This window comes from Punica granatum, chromosome 2 (genome assembly GCF_007655135.1).
Source record: "Punica granatum isolate Tunisia-2019 chromosome 2, ASM765513v2, whole genome shotgun sequence".
NCBI classification, from domain to species: domain Eukaryota; kingdom Viridiplantae; phylum Streptophyta; class Magnoliopsida; order Myrtales; family Lythraceae; genus Punica; species Punica granatum.
Window position 1 is genome coordinate 319,257 of NC_045128.1, and position 20,305 is coordinate 339,561.

The following is a 20,305-nucleotide window of genomic DNA, read 5'->3' on the forward strand; positions in this document are numbered from 1 at the left end:
TCTAACTAATGCAAAATGGATAGAAAAGTTGGAGAAATACTTCACACTTTTATTTTTGCTATAGAAAGCGTGAAAAGGTGTATGAGACAAAGACCGTGTGAAATTGACAGGTGACGAACATATGATGCTACGAATTTTCGAAACCATAAATCGATCTAAAAAATGGGACAAACGTACCTGCGATAAGGGATGGCTTAGTTAAGATAGATGTAAGGGGAAAAATGTCAAAAATCAGTAATAAAGAAAAAAACGTGAATATAATTAAGCATTGCAATCAAAAGTAACGAGTCTAATAGGGTGAAACGAAAAGTTATAAGGATGCACGGATTTTTTCGAAATAATGAAAATTAGAGAAACACCTCGTACATTTATATATAGTGTAGATATATATTGAGTATATTTACTTATAACCCAGCTACACATAGTATATCATATATATGTATATATATGTAGCTTAATCAGGAGCGACTCAATAGATTTCGGGATCTAAGACAAAATTTTAATATAAAACTTATAATTTACTTAATAAAACTTAATTATTTTTATTGAAAATTTTTGTTTTGTCTTTGTAGGATGCAAAATTACTCATTAAAATTTTTCTAGTCGACATATTAAATTTTTTATAAAAACATAATCTGTACATATTGATTCCAAATTTATTATTACAAGTTAAGAATGTAGAAAAATAAAACAACACGAGAATCAAAATTCTTATAAAACATAATGTATACATATCACTAAAATTAGTTTTCTCATCATTAGTTTATTTCCTCTGGCAGCAACCTCATTATATATAAGTGCATTGTAGAATTATAGAATTCTCTCATTTTGTCCTCTCCTTTCCATTTTTTTTTTTTTTGGGGCAAGGCTACATCGAGGAGGAGATTGTGAGAATTTGAAACAAAAGAGGTTTGAGAATGGTGTGAAAAAGGATACACACACTCAAAATTCTCCTATTTGTATCTATATGCATACTTTCCACAATTTTTGAGATTATAAAAAGTCTGTGCTATGATCCCTCTTATTAATTAGATATATCAACACATTACTAGAAAAACAGTCGATTCCGAACGGGAGGATCAGTCTATAACCCGTCTCTAATACTATATTGGAAACATGGATTCATGCCCGTTCCTAAAAAGGGCGTTGCCCAAAAAAATCCGTCTGTAAGCCTGTCTCATATTTAGACGGAGCTAGTCCACCCATAAATCCGTCTCTGAGAGATGGAATATAGTCGGACGCATCCATTTGTCAATAGACGGACCCCTCGTCTCAAATCCAGCTGAAAATGTTACAAACTGATTTCATACGGGAGGGCCCGTCTCTAATCCGTCTATAATTAATGCTTAGACACAGATTTTCAGACGGTCACTGTAGGGCGTCAAAATATTTTATAGACAGATCTTCCGTCTCCAATCCGTCTCTGTAGTTTGAAGGGAAAAAAAATGCTAGAAAAATATACAAACCCACCTGTAAAACCAATATGCAATTCAAAATATATAAAGTTTCAAACACACACACATTAATCCAAAGTGCACAAGTAGTAATTTCAACAAACATAATAATAGTCGGATCGAGTTTTAGCAAACAAAATATAAGCAGTTAATTGGAAGGAACAACTAGGCCTCATCTCCTTCATTGTCGAAGCAATTGCTAACTCCATCACCGGAGGAGGAATCCACGACCTCATTACCGTCATCTTCATCGTCCTCCTCTCGGGAACGCTCCATCTTCTTCTTGCCACCTATTCAATTATAAATTTATGAATGTATGAAAGTACAAGTGAAAAGCAGCAGCAAATCAAAGCACCACTCCAAACCAACAGCAAACAGAAAGAAAGAGCTAGTCCAAACAAACATATCTATATCACCGCCTCAAAGTCGGACTTTTAAACATCCTAGAACCACCTTAATCAAATCGAGAATCATTCCAAACCAAACCAAACCAAACCAAACCGACAGTGCAGTTTGTTGAAATGAGGTTCTAAAGGTCCTAACTCAGACAAATTGTAAATCAGCCACGTATGTAGATCACAGCCTCACTAATACACGCAAAAATTACATCCAATAACTCATAACTCCGAACTGTCCTTTTATATCACAACCTCGACTCACCAAAACCATCCATTGAACAATCAACAAACGTCACAGCCCAGCAACCATCCATATTGTAACTGAAATCAGCAGCCATCCATTTTTCGATTAGGGATTTCCATCATGGTGGAAGCTCAAATCAGAAAATTTTCCACAAAAATAATCTCACGCTCAGCAATTTCTGTGCTTTAACAGTCTTAGAAACTCACTGACCTTAAAACAATATATCAAGATATATCTTAAATTGCGGTCCCATGCAACAGAAAGGTATACAATATATCTTAAAATTCAAAGGGCAGAGCTTGACATCTGCTCCTCCCGTAGGCCAAAATTTCTCTTATATGTAAGAGCCTTCACGTCTAACCCCTCTGACTTCTGGGTGAAACTCACTGGACTGATTGCCTACCACTTATTTGTACACGGACTAGGGACTTCCGGTAACACAGATTTTTTGGGGGTTCCGGAAGATCCCACCAGGACCATTGACCATATATAATACTGCTTTTGCCTCTATTTATAGACAATAAAGAGACCAAATCCGGTTTTATTGGAATAAGGACCATTGCCCATCCAAGTAGAGCAAAGGGGCTCTCAAACCTGGCTTTTTGGAGCTGTAGCATTCACGAAAAAATGTATTTTTCAAAACTAAATTTTTCAGCGTGAACTCTTATATCCGAAAGTTCAATTGAGCTCCAACTAATTCATTCGAGTCAGGTCAACCCATTAAGAATAAAGCTCTCACAGCTTGAATTGTCTTAATTTACAAAATTCGAACTCAAAACCTTATCTTTTAGGGAGAGGCCCGACCAGCCCCCGCCCCCACCAAATGGGAGGCGCAAAGCTGAGGGTTCAACAAGCCCTTCCCATGAGGACAGGCTTGAAGAAACCCACCCTTGAATCCAATGGATATTTTACCCAATCAGTCGAGTATGGGCCCTGTACAGCCCTATGGGCCATCGGCCCGGGTTATTACTTATGAGTTTGATTTAGGTCAAGTATATTAATTCTTATGGTTCCTAATGTTTTCAAATCTGGTCCGGCCCGGCCGGTCGAACCGGTTTTCCCACGACCCATTGCCTTGTTCGAGCCGGGTTTTAAAAAAAACCAATTAAATTGAAAATCCACCCAAAACCGATTGACCCGCTTGTTGCGGTCGAACCGGTTATTCCGAGAAAAAAAAATTCTTTCCCTAATTTTTTTTACTAGAAAAATTAGAAATTAAAATCTTGAATATCTACGGATATCGATCATTCCGAGAAAAATCTTTTCATTCCCCAACTTTTTGCTAGAAAAATTAGCAACTAAAATCTTGAACGAGAGGAAATATTGGGTCAATAGAATTAAAATGTGCACATGAAACCAACATGGATTGGTTTAAGCAATTTGGCATTTGTTCCGCTTAAGTGAGATCTTGGATTCGAGTCCTTGTAAATATAGAAAATCCACGATATGAGAGTTTTACCCCTTAATAGGCAGACCCGGCTCGACTGGATTAGTCAAGGTTCAATTGGACTTTTCGAATACCATGATTCACATAGAAAAAATATGCACACGAATACTCATACAGGTTTATCACGGTTCAATACTTGCATTATCATTCTTTAGTTTGACAATTTACAAATTGTTCTTGTTGGTACTTATTTTAGTGAATTATAAATCATTAATTGTTATCTTTTATTGTGTTAAGTTGTCATCTGTTCGTGTTTATTATTAGGTTATGATAACAAAACACATTCCAGAGTATTAGTTTAACATATTTTTAAAAATCTTGCACTTTTCATTTATTTTTTTAATTCCTTACAACAAAAAATAATTAAATTGGTGGTTGAACCGGTTGATCCACAACCAGCAAAGAGGCTGGTTTGATGCTCGGACCGGGTTTCAAAACATTGATCGTTCATGATGGAGTGTACGTATATTTAGGTCAAGTATATTTATTCTTATGGTTCTCATATAAATACTCATCTCTTATACAAATTGGGTAAATTAGCTATTTATAATAGTGGTTGTCGGCTTTCTTTCACATATCGATTCTAATTTGAGCGTTGGAGGGTATCTTGGGAAAAACTGTCGAGACCTTGGTGTCTGTGGTTTAGGGCCATATCAGTAGTGACGACAAATATGAGAAGAGATGGAGCCAGGATTTTCATTTAGTAGGAGCAAAATAATAACTTAATATACATGGTGCATATATACTTCTTTCAGCGGGGTAAAACAGTAAATTAAATTTACTTATATTTGTTATGGAGCAAAGTCATAAAAATTACATATTTAAGGGGTAAAGTGCTAAGACTTAAATTCTGGGAGGGCAGTTGCCCGCCCCTCTTGAATGATGTGTGGCTCCGTCCCTGAACACGAGTCTGATAAGGAAGCAAGCGAGAGATATCGGGATCACCATGGAAGAAAAAAGATCTACTTGACATAATTTTTGAGAAGAATCTTGATGGGGGAGAAAATTCCGACTCGAACCCTTTTCCCGCATCAGTTGGTATTCCAAAGTAGTTGGATATCTTACATGCCGCTCGTTGTTTTCATCGCGACATATGCCAATATTTGTTTGCCCTTGTTGGTCGGGTGGCTTATTTATAGCTCTCTTCTGCTCTGCATTGTGTTTTTGTTGTCTTGTACTCCTTTTATCTTGTGTTCGCGGTGGAGTGTATGTTTGGGTCTTTTTCACTTATCCCCAAAGTTTTTTTTAAAATTTTTTTTCCTTGAATGTATTAACTTATGTTTACCTATTGATATATTTTCGGTATGTACTCTAATATTTAGAAGTTCAATGCTAATTTAGTTCAAGTGAGATCGACTCATTAAAAAGTAAAATTCTTCTACTGTTAAATTTTCTTTATTTACAAATAATACTAGAATTCAAGACGAACAAATATCGAATTACTTAAATTAATCTACGTTGTGTTACCTATTAATATTTTATATATTAAAAATGTATGATAATTTCTGTTTCATTTCAAATGGATATAACGGGGAAAAAAAAGGAAGAAAGAAAATCTTAGGAGCTAAGAAAAGAGAGTGCAGAAATGAATAATAACGCGGTCTCGGACTAAAGTCCCAATATGACGTGGCACGACCACTCCACAGTCCATATGAATCGAGACGAAACACGGGTCTCTCTTTTCTTTATCTGATCATATCAGCGAGCCCAGCCCAGCCCAGCCAAAGAAGAGAGAGAACGGGCATATTCTTTTCTAATTGAAAAAAAAAAAAGGAAAAAAAGAAAAGAAAAGAAAACTGCCATTGGCTTTACAGCACCAGAGAGGAGAGGAGAGGAGAGGAGAGCTGAGAGCTTGGAGCGAAGAACATTTTCCCTTCTCTTCTCCTCGTCGGGGTCGTCGGTTCTCCTCCACCATCTCGTTTCTGATTCAACTCTCTCTCTCTCTCTCTCTCTCTAATCAAATTCCTTCGATTGTTTCAATCACCTGCAAAAACCCTAATAGCTATGCAAGAGGCCGAGCTCCACGACCTCTCCGATGATGCTGATTACGCTGCTTCTCAGCTCCAGGCAAGTAATCCATAATATTCCTTCCTTCACCTTCATCCCACATCTTCCCACCATCCTCATCCTCTTGGCCCGATACTTAGTTTCATTCCTCCTCCTCCTCCTCCTCCATCTTCCTTATCTCCATCAACATCATTGTTTAAAAAAAAAAAAAAACTCAACTACTGTTTGTTGTTTGTCATGGCCAGGGTTCAGTCTACATGACGCGAAGCGACAGCACCAAGACGAGCTCAACCACTGAGCCTGAGGGAGCTGAAGTGGTCTATCTGAAGGACAATGTGACAATTCACCCCACTCAGTTTGCCTCCGAGAGGATCAGTGGCAGGCTCAAGTTAATCAAGCAAGGATCCTCTCTTCTTATTATGGTATTGGTACCCCTTTCTCTTTTCTTTTTTCCAGTTCATTCAATTCAATTCAATCGCTTGTTGCTCTCCCATTTGATTTGATTTGATTAGATGATGATGATGATGAATAAGCCTAAATTAGCATCAATCACCGGCCCTATCTAATCTGAGCCCCCCTTGCTAGCTAGTAATAACCATCTCTCCTTCCTTCCGGTGTTGTTCACAGAATTGGATACCTTACAAGGGGCAAAACTCGAACGCCCGACTCTCTGAGAAAGGTGGTATCCCATCCCTTCAATTAAATTGTGAACATTCACTGCCTGCCTTGTACCCTCTACCTGCCCAGAATCTAAATTTCTTCTCGTCATATGTGGATTGCCGTGCAGATAGAAATCTTTACACAATAAGAGGCGTTTCTTTCACGGATGTGAGGTCGATTCGCCGGCACACTCCGACGCTTGGGTGGCAGTACATCATTGTTGTTATGTCCTCAGGTAAATATAACCATTGGGCATCCTTCTCTCTTCATCTCACTCTAGCCTTTGTAATTCTACCATGATGGCTCCTCCTTACCCTCTCTGCCAATTGCGAAATCACATTCAATTCAGCATTAGCTGCATCTTGGCACATGAAGTGGGCTGTAGAATTTTTCCATTTGATTTGACCTAGTGCATATGGTGCCAACGCACTTCAGTCTTTATACATCCAGAGGCGTATCATATCACGGACACTCAACTCATGAAGCTAATCAGTACCAAAAACGATACCTTTTATTGGAGAAATTGAACTAAAAAGGTTAGCTGGAATGAAGGCGTCCCGTCACATTAGATTTTTGTGGGATTCTAGTTATCCCATTTATGTGCTTCAGTAAGGGCTTTGCTGCGAGTATTATGGCATAAATTTATGCCCCACTGAAGTAAGTCTACATGTCTGAATTTTGGCTTTGGTTAATGGAATGTATTATGGCATTTGGACAAATCTCTTCGCATATTTCAAACCTATATAGTGCATGAACATATGAGTCTTCTGCAGGACTTGCATTTCCTCCTCTTTATTTCTACAGTGGAGGAGTCAAAGAGTTCCTTGCTACAGTAAAGCAACATGTTTTTCTTGTGAGGTAGGTTATTTTTCATTGCTTATTGTCATCTTTACTTATTTTTTTATCATAATTATGGCCTATATTCTATTTCTTTAAGATTTTTTCTTTAGAAGAAGATCGAGTAGAAACGTTCTATCATTGGCAGTTGCAATGGTGTAGGCGGATGATGACTTCCTAGAATTGAGTGAATTGGGATCCAAACGTATTTATATATTTGATAATAAGGCTTTCATCTTGAATTAAGTGTAACTATGCAATGCCAGGTGTCTTGTGTATTTGATCGATATGATAAACAAGCTTACTCTCAATTTAAAACTTGGCTATGCACCGTTAGATTCTTGGTAATGGAAACAGCGCATTCAAGTTTCGTGTACCAAGTATTGTGGTCAGCTTTCAGGATGATGATGCATGATAGATATCAGTGCTGAGGACAGAAAAATTGGGGAAAGTAGTTAGAAAACATGAGAGAGCTATTTTAGCTTGCACTTGCAAGTTCATATATTAACAGATAACAGATCTTTTGCAACAATTATGACAAATATGAGGCCTTTAAATGAACTACTTGAACTTTGTGCCTTGGGTTCTCCGTTCCTTGAGAAATTCATATGTATCATCTCTTTGTTTAATGTTTTCTATACCTGTTATCAGTTGTTTAAAGATTTTATAATGGCAATTCTTTTTTCGAGTGCTAGCTGTTGACATACATTACTGTGAGATTACCTTGTTCTTTTAGATGGAATACTTAGTGGCACCCTGTGTGGGTAAAATCTTTTCTGAACATGAAAAAGTAACATGCAATATCTATATCTGATAGTTGAACTCATGATGAGCTCATCTTGTATTTCGGTTTTTTTTTCCCTTGTTGCTGGTGCGTTTATCAAATCAATTCCCTTTTCAGGTCAGCAGAAGATGCGAACGTGTTTCTTGTGAATGATTTTGAAAATCCTCTGCAGGTGCGATATATTGTCTTTATTTATGTATACTTCATACTATGCATTGACTTCTTGGAGGATAAAATTTCCGTGACATTGGCATAAAGATTATGATCGCCATTAATTTAGTTATTAGGAGAGGTCTTCAACCCAAAATGCTTCTTTAATCACCATCTAATTTTTCTAGTGGCGGAGTTCTTTAACCAAAAATGCTTATATACTCTGACCAAAATTTGTGGAAGAACGTCAGTCAACTGCTGTATAGTGTCACGCTGCTTTCATTCCTTGATTGTGAAGTGTCGCTGCCGTTACTTTTCGACTTAACATTTTAACGGCTTATATAGAGAACCTTATCTTCCTTGGAACTGCCGAGGGCTGTTTCTGTTGCAAATGTGCCTCTGCCGTCAACATCAACGCCTCTTGGAGAGTTGCCTCCGAATGAAAACCAGGACGCAGGTGATGGGAGTAGAAGTTCCAGTTCTTCTCTATATAATGGTAGGACGAGGCAAAAGGTCCATGATCCTGCTCGGGATATCTCAATTCAAGTATTGGAGAAATTCTCCCTGGTGACGAGGTTTGCACGTGAGACAACTTCACAACTCTTCCGCGAAAGCCTTAACAATGGATTCGCCGTGGCAAATGAGAGGAGAGCTCACGGTCTGTCCCCTGTTAATTCCTCTCACAAGCTGGTGCATGAGGCAGAGAAGGCACCTGAGGAGGTGCCTGTTGCTCCTGACCCTATCGAGGTACTCCTAGCACTTGTATGTTCTCATATGTTGGTAAACATCCTTATTAGTATGCCTATGGAACTTATTAACACGATGGTTTCCCCTCAACATTGCTTCTTGTAATCTAGTTGTTTCACTCTGAGAGAAACTGAGGTTCATTAGTAGTCCTTGCAGGTAGAATAAACTGCTCATGGAATGTAATGTCTTCTTCTTCGTTTTCTTCTCTGTTTCTCTCTCTCTCTCTTTTTCCCTTTTTTTTTTGAGCAGTTTGATAAGCTGACGCTAGTATGGGGACAGCCACGACAAGCACCTTTAGGATTGGAAGAGGTATGCACAGCATTGAACTATGTGTCATTTCTACAAAGGATGATCCATTGGTTAGGATTTCTTTGTCACTCTGCATCATGTACTGATCTCGTATTATTTATGCTTTTGAAGACCCAGTAGTCAGTGCTCTTGCGCCATCATCATACTTGTTTATTTGAGCATTTTTGCAGTGGGCAACTTACTTGGATTCTGAAGGACGAGTAATGGATTCTAAAGCCTTGAGAAAAAGAATATTTTATGGAGGAGTTGATCACCATTTAAGAAAACCGGTTTGTATTTAATATCAACTGAAGTTTGGACTGAGGTCTGTTAACATCTTTGTTCCTCTTGGTCTTTATTAAATTCTCCTTTTGTTATAGGTCTGGGCATTCTTACTGGGATACCATGCCTATGATTCAACAGATGCTGAAAGGGATTATCTCAAGCGCGTTAAGAAAACAGAGTATGAAACCATAAAACGGCAGTGGCAGGTCCGCGTTAAGTTCTATTTTGCATTACACACCTCTTCATGAAAGCATGCTTTCTTACATCCCTGTACAACCTTGTGTTGTAGAGTGTCTCTGCAGAACAAGCAAAAAGGTTCACCAAGTTCAGGGAGAGAAAAGGCCTTATAGAGAAAGATGTGGTAAGTGGAGAAACTTCCTTCCGAGAAATGCCTAGTTTTATATATGTAATATATTATAACTTATTTTCTTGCTGCTTTGAAGGTGAGGACTGATAGGTCAATCTCCTTCTATGAAGGAGACGACAATGTCAACGTGCATCTTCTGCGTGATATTCTATTGACATATTCATTCTACAACTTTGATCTTGGGTATTGTCAGGTATTTGCTGGTTTCCAGTGATTGGCTTAATGTATCAATAATAAAGAGCTGGCTGAGAACCATAATATAAAATCTTTTAGCATGGTTTGGTGGTCAAATTTTTCTGTGTTCTGCTTGTAAGTGAGAATATTAACCACCATTTTAAGTGCAAAGGAATTCTAATGCACTAGAAACATATAGGTCTTGATTGGAAATTGTGATGAGTTGAACATGGCCTGAGGACGATGTCGTTTGTGCATTAGTAAGTCAATCATCTTTTGTCTGTATGTGCTAGTCCTATATTTTTAAATGGTATCATAAGGAGTGGTTATGTATTTTTTCAATTGAAAACCAGGTCTTTTCACCCTTCTCGCTAATTTCCTCCAGATTTCCCGCTATGTATGCCCAACTATCAGAGAAGCTGGCTGAACATCCTTCTCTTATGCATTTTTATTAATTTTGTTTTACAGGGTATGAGCGACCTACTGTCACCAATATTGTTTGTCATGGAAGATGAATCGGAATCATTCTGGTGCTTTGTTGCTCTGATGGAACGTCTTGGACCCAATTTCAACAGAGATCAGAATGGCATGCACTCTCAACTTTTTGCCCTGTCAAAGGTGCGTTCTCTCTCCTCCTCCTGCTTATATCTGCCAGCATCCTCTGCCTAACTGTACATATTCTTTGTCGGACAGCTGATTCGGCCAAATTATGGTCTGTAACTTTGAAGGGATGTTGCAGATTTTCACATTGACATGAACATGATTTATATTTTGGAGTGCCAACTGCTAGTATTTCTCGTCACTGGTGACATGCGCATTTTGTTATATTTTTCGTGTATGATTACCTAGTAGCAACAAGGCTCACGAACACACTGAATTTATCTCATGAGGCAGCTGGTGGAGTTGCTGGACAGTCCGTTGCACAACTATTTTAAGCAGAATGACTGCCTGAACTATTTCTTCTGTTTCCGCTGGCTTCTGATTCAGTTCAAGAGGTCGGTATCTCTAATCATTATCACACAATTGCTGTATTCACTAGATTATGTGATGTTGATAAATTTTGGTGCCGCTCATGGCCAGGGAATTCGAGTATGGGAGAGTGATGCGCCTGTGGGAGGTCCTCTGGACGCATTATCTGTCAGAACATCTTCACCTCTATGTTTGCGTTGCTATCTTGAAGCGCTACAGGAACAGGATAATGGGGGAGCAGATGGACTTTGATACCTTGTTGAAGTTCATTAACGGGTTGAGTGGGGGAATCGATCTCGATGCTATCCTCAGGGATGCTGAGGCACTGTGCATCTGTGCTGGGGAGAATGGTGCTGCTTGCATCCCGCCAGGAACCCCACCGTCGCTGCCTATCGAGAACGGGTTACTATATGCACAGCAAGATGATGAGGTCTTGTAAATACGATTAGCATTACCGCCTTCGTTTTGTTGTTGTTCTAGAAACCGTGGGGGAAGGGGTTTTAGAGCAGTCAGTCGGGATTTTCTGGAATCAACTCTCCTTGCGTCCTTTCCTTTTTTCTTTTCTTCTACCTTTCTCTCTCTCTCTTTTCTTTTTCTTTCTTTCTTTTGTCTGTACGTACTCGGTTTGGTGAAATTGATGAAACATAATTGGAATAGCGATGCTAATGAATGCCGTGCAATATAAATACACACAAGCACACATGAACATTGTACTATATACATAAATAATTATAAGGGTTGATGATCCAAAAAAGCATGAATTTTGGTTCATTTTTTTTATTTTGCATGGAATTTTATTTTTTGACAAAAAAAATATGAATTTTGATTTTATTGTCAAGTTAGGCATTTGTATCATTTTTCACCAATTTTGTTGATGTGGCGGAAAATGGTAAAAAAAAAAATAAGAAGGTGTTTGCAACACACTTGTCTTCAGCCCAAAAGGAAAAAAATCATGTATGGGCTTTGGTCCCCATATAGAACCGGAAAGAATAGTGACGACATCATATAATCTGTTGTATCAGAGCCATTAAATTAAGAATATAATGTAAATTCAACAATATAGATTTTTTGCATCAACAATAACTATTGCACTCTCTCTTTCCCTAGATAATATATAACACGCAAGACCATCTTTTTTTACCAAAGATAATATTTATCATAATTTATCACAATACTTATTAATTTGTATTATCAAAGAGTCACGCGAATGTAATTGTTGTGCATAGAAAAATAAAATAAATAAAGAAATTCATGATAACCAATTAACGGAACGGGGTTAAGTGAATTCTACGCCTAGCAAAGGATGGGGAAATTGACATTTGGTCCTTAGATGGACCCATGAGTCGTGTTATCCTTCAAGAAAACATGTGGCCCATAGAAAATTTTGAGGGGTCGGGCTCACTTTATTAATTGTCTGTATGGGTATTATATATACATGTATAGGCCAGGCCCTCTGCTATGCTCCGCTCCGCTACATTAATAATAATAATAATAATAATAATTGATAATTGATAATGAAAAATAGAAATATATAGAATGGGAAATGGACTCCTCCACAGTTCACGTCTCCCCTCCACCACACTCCGCACCCACGTGGATTTGGCATGAATTTGCCAGAATTCTAACATGTATAGGCTTCAGTTGCACTTGCAGTTTGTGTTTGGGGGTGCCTGTGTGGGCCTCCACAGTACTTATCAGTGATCTATCTATCTATCTATCTATATATATATATTATATTAAGCTGAGTGAAAATTCTAAAGGGAATTCTCCTTTAATCATATTTCATTCAGTAAGAGTTATTACAATAAATTATTTTTAAAAAAAATCATTTTTTCTTCTTTCTTCATAATAAATAAATAAATAAATAAAATTTACACTAAATAGTTAGATGGTGGCACAAATATGCAATAAAAATATAGATTTGGTTGTAAAACATTTAAGATGGATATGTGCTTATTCTTTACATATTTATGTATGTATTTGTATAAACATATATAGACACACTCACACACACACACACATATTTATATATATATCATCCTCTTAATATATAATAATACAAACATTTGAAGTATACTTAAAAGAATCAGTACTTTTTCCGCTAAAAATGAATTTTACGAAGAATAAATAATAATAATAATAATAATAATAATAATTATTATTATTATTATATACATTTTGAAGAGCCATATATTACTTATAAAAAAATAGATATCAATTTGTTTGGATTGTTCTCCATTTCCAATTTTATATAACTTCACAATCTTTTATAAAAAATTATTTTATATAGGATTATCTTTTACTTTATCATATATATCTACTATATTGGATGTGTTAATAAACGTTTATATATTCATTGACTTGAAAATTTTATCAAAAGTAGTTATATCCTTGAGTATATACATTTATTTTATGATTATAAGTTAATGTAATTTTCAATAAGGTAATATTGGTAAAAGAAAAATCTAAAAAATTATTGTTATAAAAGTTTAAATCCGTGCATTGCATGTACCGGCAAATTATTGTACTATAATCTATCTCAAGACCTTCTCCAAATGATATTGCAATTAGTCATGATATGCATGTTTCTCCTCGATATAAAACTAATCCCCATATATGTAACTTAATTTCTTTTCATTGTACCCGGCTTTTACCCCCTTTTGCACTGAAAAAAGAAAAAAACTAATCCCCATATGAACATATATATATATATATATATGTATGTATAAGTATGTCGACAGTATTATGTACGCGTAGATCTTTTTTAGCCAATTGTCATTTATATATGTCCTACTATATATAAAGTGATCGCATATATATAATGAAGTTGAGGATGAGTGTGCATGTATGAGTAGGTGGCATGCATTTGGTTCATGGATTCTTAAATTACAATAAATGTTAGAATATTGGGAAAATAAATTTGAAAACGTCAGACTTTTAGAAATATTATGTTACCGTGTTTGGTAAGTATATTGTATAGGAAAATACCCGGTAATATAATAATATGGTGTATCATACGAAAAATAGATTGATGAAAAACATATGTGATTTTACAATAATGCTTGCCCTCGTTGTATATTTTTAAATGAATTAAATACTTAAAGTTGAAATTGAAAAATTAAAAAAAAATTATTTTTTAATATCTTAATTTTAATACGAATAAATAAATTATATTAAATCAAAAGTGCTTATAAATAATACAATAATAATGTACTCAATACCGTTATATATATATATATATAATTAATAAGAAGTATTAGCTTCTTATTTTTATAATTTATAATAAATTAAGAAATATTTATAAAGGAATTGGTATTTATTTTAAATAATAATGATATTTAAAAAAAATAAGACTTGGCCATCTTACCTAAGTTAAAAAAAGAAATATTATTCTTGGGAGATAGATTTTCCGCCCAAGAAAATCACCATTAATTCTTGTGGGAACTGAGAGAGAATTTCGGAGTCCGAAAATCCTAATTTGGGCTTTCTAGACTCCACTTCCCCCCAAACACCACCCCTAATAAGACCCGTTTGCCTATAATGGAAAGACTTCAGAGAACTGAAAGAGAATTTCTTGTGAATTTCAGAATTCGGTAAAAACATTCTCACGAACCAAACACACCACACCACCCCCCGATAAGAGATTGTGGGTCCACTTGCTGCGTCGGCGTTGCGTGCAACCCAGCCGTACATATGAACGATCCCACGTCACGTGTGGAATAGAAGTGTGGCGGGGAATTAGTGCCGTAATAAAAAGAGAAAAATAATTAGTGAGCGAGTGTGTGCGTGTGTGAGAGAGTGAGTTTGCCATCTGCTTTGCTTTGCATGCAAAATTATTTATTAAGGTGTCTATTACTAATATAAAAGTATGCAGGTCGATGAAATATTTCTGCACATAACACAGCTCAATTAAACTGTAGTTATCTTTTTTACATAATTTCACTTTTACCCTTCAAATAACTGTAGTTATCTTTTTTACATAAAGAGTCATGTATTTTCGTCGATTTCTTTGGTAGACTTCAATAGCGTTTAAAATTACCATTTGTATTTGAATATTAGACATCTCCTCTCTCTGGTCATTCCTCCACCCCAAGCGACAGAGATACTATTTTGTTTCTTTCGTCTCCTTCTGATACCAAACTTTGTAGGAGGAGTGTGTACGGACGCTGGATATATCCGAAATCGGTCGAAATCTATCTCTTAGGATAGAATCTCGGTATCTCGTATTGAAAATAAAGTAGGATACATGTATTAAAATAAAAAACCGATGAAAAACAGATTTCAATTCCAGTCCATGCATATATCGTACTCAGAATCGGTATCCGAACCCGATAACAATTTCTCCAATTATATTCAGATATATTACTCCCTTTTACTTTACCCTCTTCTCTTCCCTTATCTGACTGTCTATCTCTCTCTCTATCTCTCGGTAGAAGCCTCCATTCCTTATCATCAGTAACTATGGTTCAACGACCTCGCTCCATTCCTTACTAGCTACTTTGTCTGTCACTTTCTTACCCCTTCTATCTGTGATGATGGAACCCAAACCAACTTCTCCCTCTCTTTGTCCGACCCCATAGCTTTCTTGCCATGCGATGTTAATCTCCCGATGTCTGCTGACGCCATAGAGTCCCCCATCACATTTGCATTAACTGTTTAAACGGTCTTGCTATTGGTGCGTATTCTTCTTTTTGCCCCATATTAAGAGCCTCTGTTTACAGAATTGCAATCGAGGTTTCAACACTAAACTTCCAAAAGTCACCAATTCCTTTTAACCTTTTTTCGCTTCATTAATTAAGTAACTAATGACGATTGAAATTAAAAAAAAAAAAAAAGATGTTTGGGGCTAAAAAAGTGTCGCGAACGCCAACAAAACTATCTTTGAGTTTTAATAAGCGACTAGGAAGGTTTCCATAAGATGCCTCGATCTCCGAAAAGGTTTTCAATCAATATTAACATTTTCATGTGAGAAATGATATTGTAATATTGGAAAGAAAATATTAACAAACTCTTATAACGTGACTTATTTTAATTAAATAGAATGCTCTAATTTTTAAATTGTCTTAATTTAGTGAACATATATAGATGTAAAGAAAAAAACGAAAAATTTAATTAACTGATTTGATAAATCTATCTATTACTTCTATATAAAAAATGTAAATCCCAATAATATGTTTTCACAATGGTGTATTTTCAAACGTAGAGATTTGATTGGTGTGGTACATTCTCAATTTCTAATGAAATATATATATATATATATATATACACGTATCTTACAAATTAGATTTTTACCGGATTATTATTATTCCCCCACCCAAAACCAAAAGTTAAGACTACGTCTCTTCGCTACACCCCTGACTCGGTTCTGCCTTGACCCTCTTCCTATTTCCCTTCCACTGCACTTTACGCATTTTCCATATATGCTTCCTTCCTGTCCTCCCAACTGTTCTCCTATGCTTCCATTCACCATGAACCTCTCTCTCGACTACACCCCGGCCTGGCCTCCTGATATGCTTTACACTATCGATGGTAAATCTGTTTGTCCTGCTTTCTATTATCCCTTGACTTCCCTTCACTTTTGATTGTGGCGTCATTGGCTCCATTTGCATTCAGGTAATTTTCCCCTTTTTTTTGCTCTGACGGTACCTCGATTAGTACTTGGGATGAATGAAATTCACTTTAGATCAGTCGCTGTGTGAATTTCATCGTTCATTATTTTGTCATTGGCTTAATTTCTATTTTCTCATGTTTCTCTGGAATTACACCGATTTTCTCGATACTGCTATTAAAGCTTTTCCCCCTTGATTACAGGACATGAGTTCGCGTGAAACTCACTTCCTTATAAATACGCATACCACATGCTCGATAAAAATATCTGTCTTAAAACTCAGCTATGAGACTCAAATTTTCCAATTAAGAGGATACTCCATTAGTGGTGGAGACCAATTCTTTGTGAACCATGATTGATTACATGGAATTGAACATGTCATCAATTAGAGCCACGGATACATCAATTTCCTCTTAGTCGTGATGTACTACTGATCAATTTTTATGATAAGGCATGTCCTCTTTAGGACATCCTTATTTTTCTTTTGCATGAAAAATCTTTCCGATAATTATTATGGAAGAATATTATATGCGGATATCGCCTCCGAAGCCATCTCGATAGAAATCTACTCTTTGATTGTTTGGGACGGTAAGAGATGACAATCGGAGGAGACACTTCGAACTCGAACACGAACCACAAACTAAGAACCACAAGCAGTCAAGATCACACGAACCACGAATAAATGCACAGAACAGGGAAAGCCTCAAGCCACAGTTTCAACGCTTTCCAAAGAGTATATTTGCCTCTACACGAAGTTTACTTCAAGTTATGACAAATGATTCTCGGGATAGAATGAGGCTAGAAATTATCAGGAAGCAAAAACTTGAAATCTCACATGCTCTAACTCTCTTTAATTTCTGAAATTTTAAAAGTCGATCAATAATAATGATAAATTGGCTCGGACCCAATTATTTATAGAGATCTGAGGGCCCAAGATGGTTTCTTTTTGTAAGGGGACACGTCTCCTTGGACAATCGGCTCAAACTAACCTCTCATGTGGCAACGGCATTTTAATTGTGTTAGTCAAACCTAGCCGCTGACCATTCCTTCTTTTATTTTTGCGAAATAACTTCCGCGCCATTGTTTTTTTTTTTTTTTTGCAACAGTCAAATACCGTTGACCGTAGTCAATTGGTGTTGACTATTATATATATATATATGTATGTATTTTCTAATTGAAATATTAATTTTGTCCACTAAGTAGGTAAATTACACGAAGTAATTTTAAAAAATACAAATCCAATAAATTTGAAATCTACTATACTTATCATATATTCTCTCTTCTGACTAGCGAGCTAATAAGCTAGCTAGCTCGGGGAGGACATGCTGTCGGGTGGGCCTGCAGGTTTCTCCATCTCACATATATATATATATATATAATTATATAATCAGTCACCTAAACCGACCCCGGACCCAAGAAAAAATAAATAAATAACTAGAGCCATTTCTGTTATCATGCATTAGATTCTTCACAAGGCTAAAGATTCTCTTTGTCTCTTCGCTCGCCTCTCTCTCTTTTTCTCTGTCTCTCTCTCTCTCTACATATATATATATATATATATCCTTTTTTTTTTCTTTCTAAAACTTAATACCACGCCCTCAGAAGAAAGAGAGACACGTGGGTGCGGGTGGGAAGCAAATATTCAAGGAGTATTTACTAGGTACTTTGTTTGAGTAACGTCAAATCAAAATGTATATATATGATAAATTGTATTTACAATGATCACGCAATTTTTTACTTACGGACAATTTGATTGTTGATGATTGATTACTTATTCATTCTGAATTAATTGAATAAGTAATATTCATTATATATTTAATCGTGAATGCGAGGTGGGGGCGGGGCCAATGCAGGCAGATTTGACTGTTTAGGAAAGTCTTACGTCGAGAACCATAAAAACAAACGGACAATCAAACATGGCTAGCTCGCGCGCTCGCTTGGGGGGGCGGGCGGAGAAAGTTTCTGGCCAGCCAGTTTCTATATATATATATATATGCATGTATGGATAGGGACAGGGACAAAGACAGTTCCTCTGCACTCAATCTTGCCGGCCCGGCAGAGAAACATAAGGGCCGGGGGACGTTGTGCTTTGGGTATGTCTCCATTGTCTCTCGCTGACCGCGCGGTGCACCCCACTCTCTCTCTCTCTCTCTCTCTCTCTCTCTCTCTCTATTATATACGTCTTAATTCCACTCTTTATTCGATTAGTTTTTTCTTAGACAAATTACCTGAGGTCAACACTTTTTTTGAGCCCAATCGTAAATTTTATACCAATAATACCCGTTCTATATATATATATATGAGCATGCTTAATTGAATTGAACAATTAAGCGAGTCTTATGAAATTAGTTAATTAATGAAACAAAAATTACATAAACTTATGTATTTATGATTTGCTATATATATATATATATATACACGTATGAGTTATGACTGTCGTAGATTTGATTTTATGTAATTGTATTATTGATTACGGAATATATCGATAATTGAGAGTGGAGGAGGAGGAGGAGGAGGAGGAGAGGAGATCAGTGGGGAGTGGAGGGATAGGATAAGATAGGATTACGATCGAGTAGGGAAGTGAGGGAGGGAGCACTGAGCGGCAAGGTGTCGGCTAAAAGTGGAACATTGATACCAACAGCGGAGTACGTTTATATCATATCTATATATCTCATCTCCTTCAGTCCTCCTACCATTCGACTCTACGTGATCTCTCTCTCTCCTTCTGTCCCGATTGTGTCATTGAATTAAGAAAAAAATATTAAAATTAAAAAAAAATATTTAATAATTGAAAAATTTAGTAAAAAAATTAATTATAATAATATATAGAAAAAAAATAAGAGAATTTTTAAAAATAAAAATATTATTAATTAAAAATATTAAATTAAATTAAGTTAAGTAAAATTTATTTTTTAAACGGACGAACCATTATTAGGCCCACGTTTGTCACTCTCACTGTCCCCTCGCGCCCATTCCCCCTCCCTCTCCCTTCCTCGGTTTCTTTCTCCTTAGCTCCCTCCCCCCTCCTCTCTCTCTCTCTCTCTCTCTCTCTCTCTCTCTCTCTCTCTCTCTCACGGAATGGAAAAAATATTTAGAGCCTGTTTGAAACAAAATGTTGCTCAACTCTGTGCAATTCTGGTTTACTACAGGACAAGATTGCCAGCAAAATTCTTCATGTGGGACCCAGTCATTGCAGCACTTGTCGCCTCCGGTCAACACTGCGGTTGATTTTTTTGCTGAGCTCCATGTCTGTTCTCTATCCTTCTGACTTGCTTCTCTTTATTCAAAAATTGCCTTTAAGATTTTTTCAGGTTCAAAATTTTTTCCTTTACTTTTTCAGCTTTCTTGCATTTTGTTACATGAAAATGTCGTCACTTTTCAAATCAAGTAAACACTTTCGCACATTTGACAGATTGAAGTAAGCACGTTAAAAAAATGTACAAACGCATTTACATACATTCATATTTTTCATTCAATGAATAAGACAACTCCTAATACAATATGTAAGTGCATGTCATCGCATTTCTCTCTCTGTACGCCATAACCGATTAGCGATACGATCGCGTACAGCGTTCATTTCGACTCTACTCATATCTATATCCACTCTATTTCCTTCTTGTAGTGGAGGATTGCGAAATTCATCGTAATCCATCCACGCATCGCCGTACTCTAGAAATAATCTGTCGTGGTAATTATTACGACGAATAAAATTATGCAAAACAAAACATGCAAGGACAAGTTGTCCTTGTGTATACGGTATGAAGTTCGTCATTAAAGTTAGTATGGCGAATCTCTTTTTCAAAATACCGAAGCAACGTTCGATTACATTACGCACTGACGCATGCCGCTGATTAAATAGCTCTTTTTCCGTTGTTGGCGGATTTTG

General features: G+C 36.5%; 1 protein-coding gene and 1 long non-coding RNA gene across 2 annotated transcripts; one reads left to right on the forward strand and one right to left on the reverse strand.

The window, feature by feature from the left end:
- Positions 1–1,484: 1,484 nt before the first annotated feature.
- LOC116196219 lies at positions 1,485–2,598 on the reverse strand. Its single transcript, XR_004154791.1, has 2 exons — positions 2,307–2,598; positions 1,485–1,744 (listed from the first exon to the last, which is right to left on the reverse strand). It is a non-coding gene; the product is annotated as an uncharacterized LOC116196219 (long non-coding RNA).
- A 2,741-nt stretch (positions 2,599–5,339) lies between these two features.
- Positions 5,340–11,501, forward strand: LOC116196218 (TBC1 domain family member 15). Its single transcript, XM_031525837.1, has 15 exons — positions 5,340–5,610; positions 5,796–5,972; positions 6,178–6,229; positions 6,338–6,445; positions 6,984–7,068; positions 7,949–8,003; positions 8,327–8,728; positions 8,978–9,037; positions 9,208–9,306; positions 9,397–9,507; positions 9,591–9,662; positions 9,745–9,861; positions 10,311–10,460; positions 10,737–10,837; positions 10,923–11,501. The coding sequence occupies exons 1-15, from the start codon at positions 5,548–5,550 to the stop codon at positions 11,248–11,250; spliced, it is 1,980 nt and encodes a 659-aa protein (XP_031381697.1). The 5' UTR covers positions 5,340–5,547; the 3' UTR covers positions 11,251–11,501.
- Positions 11,502–20,305: the final 8,804 nt, after the last annotated feature.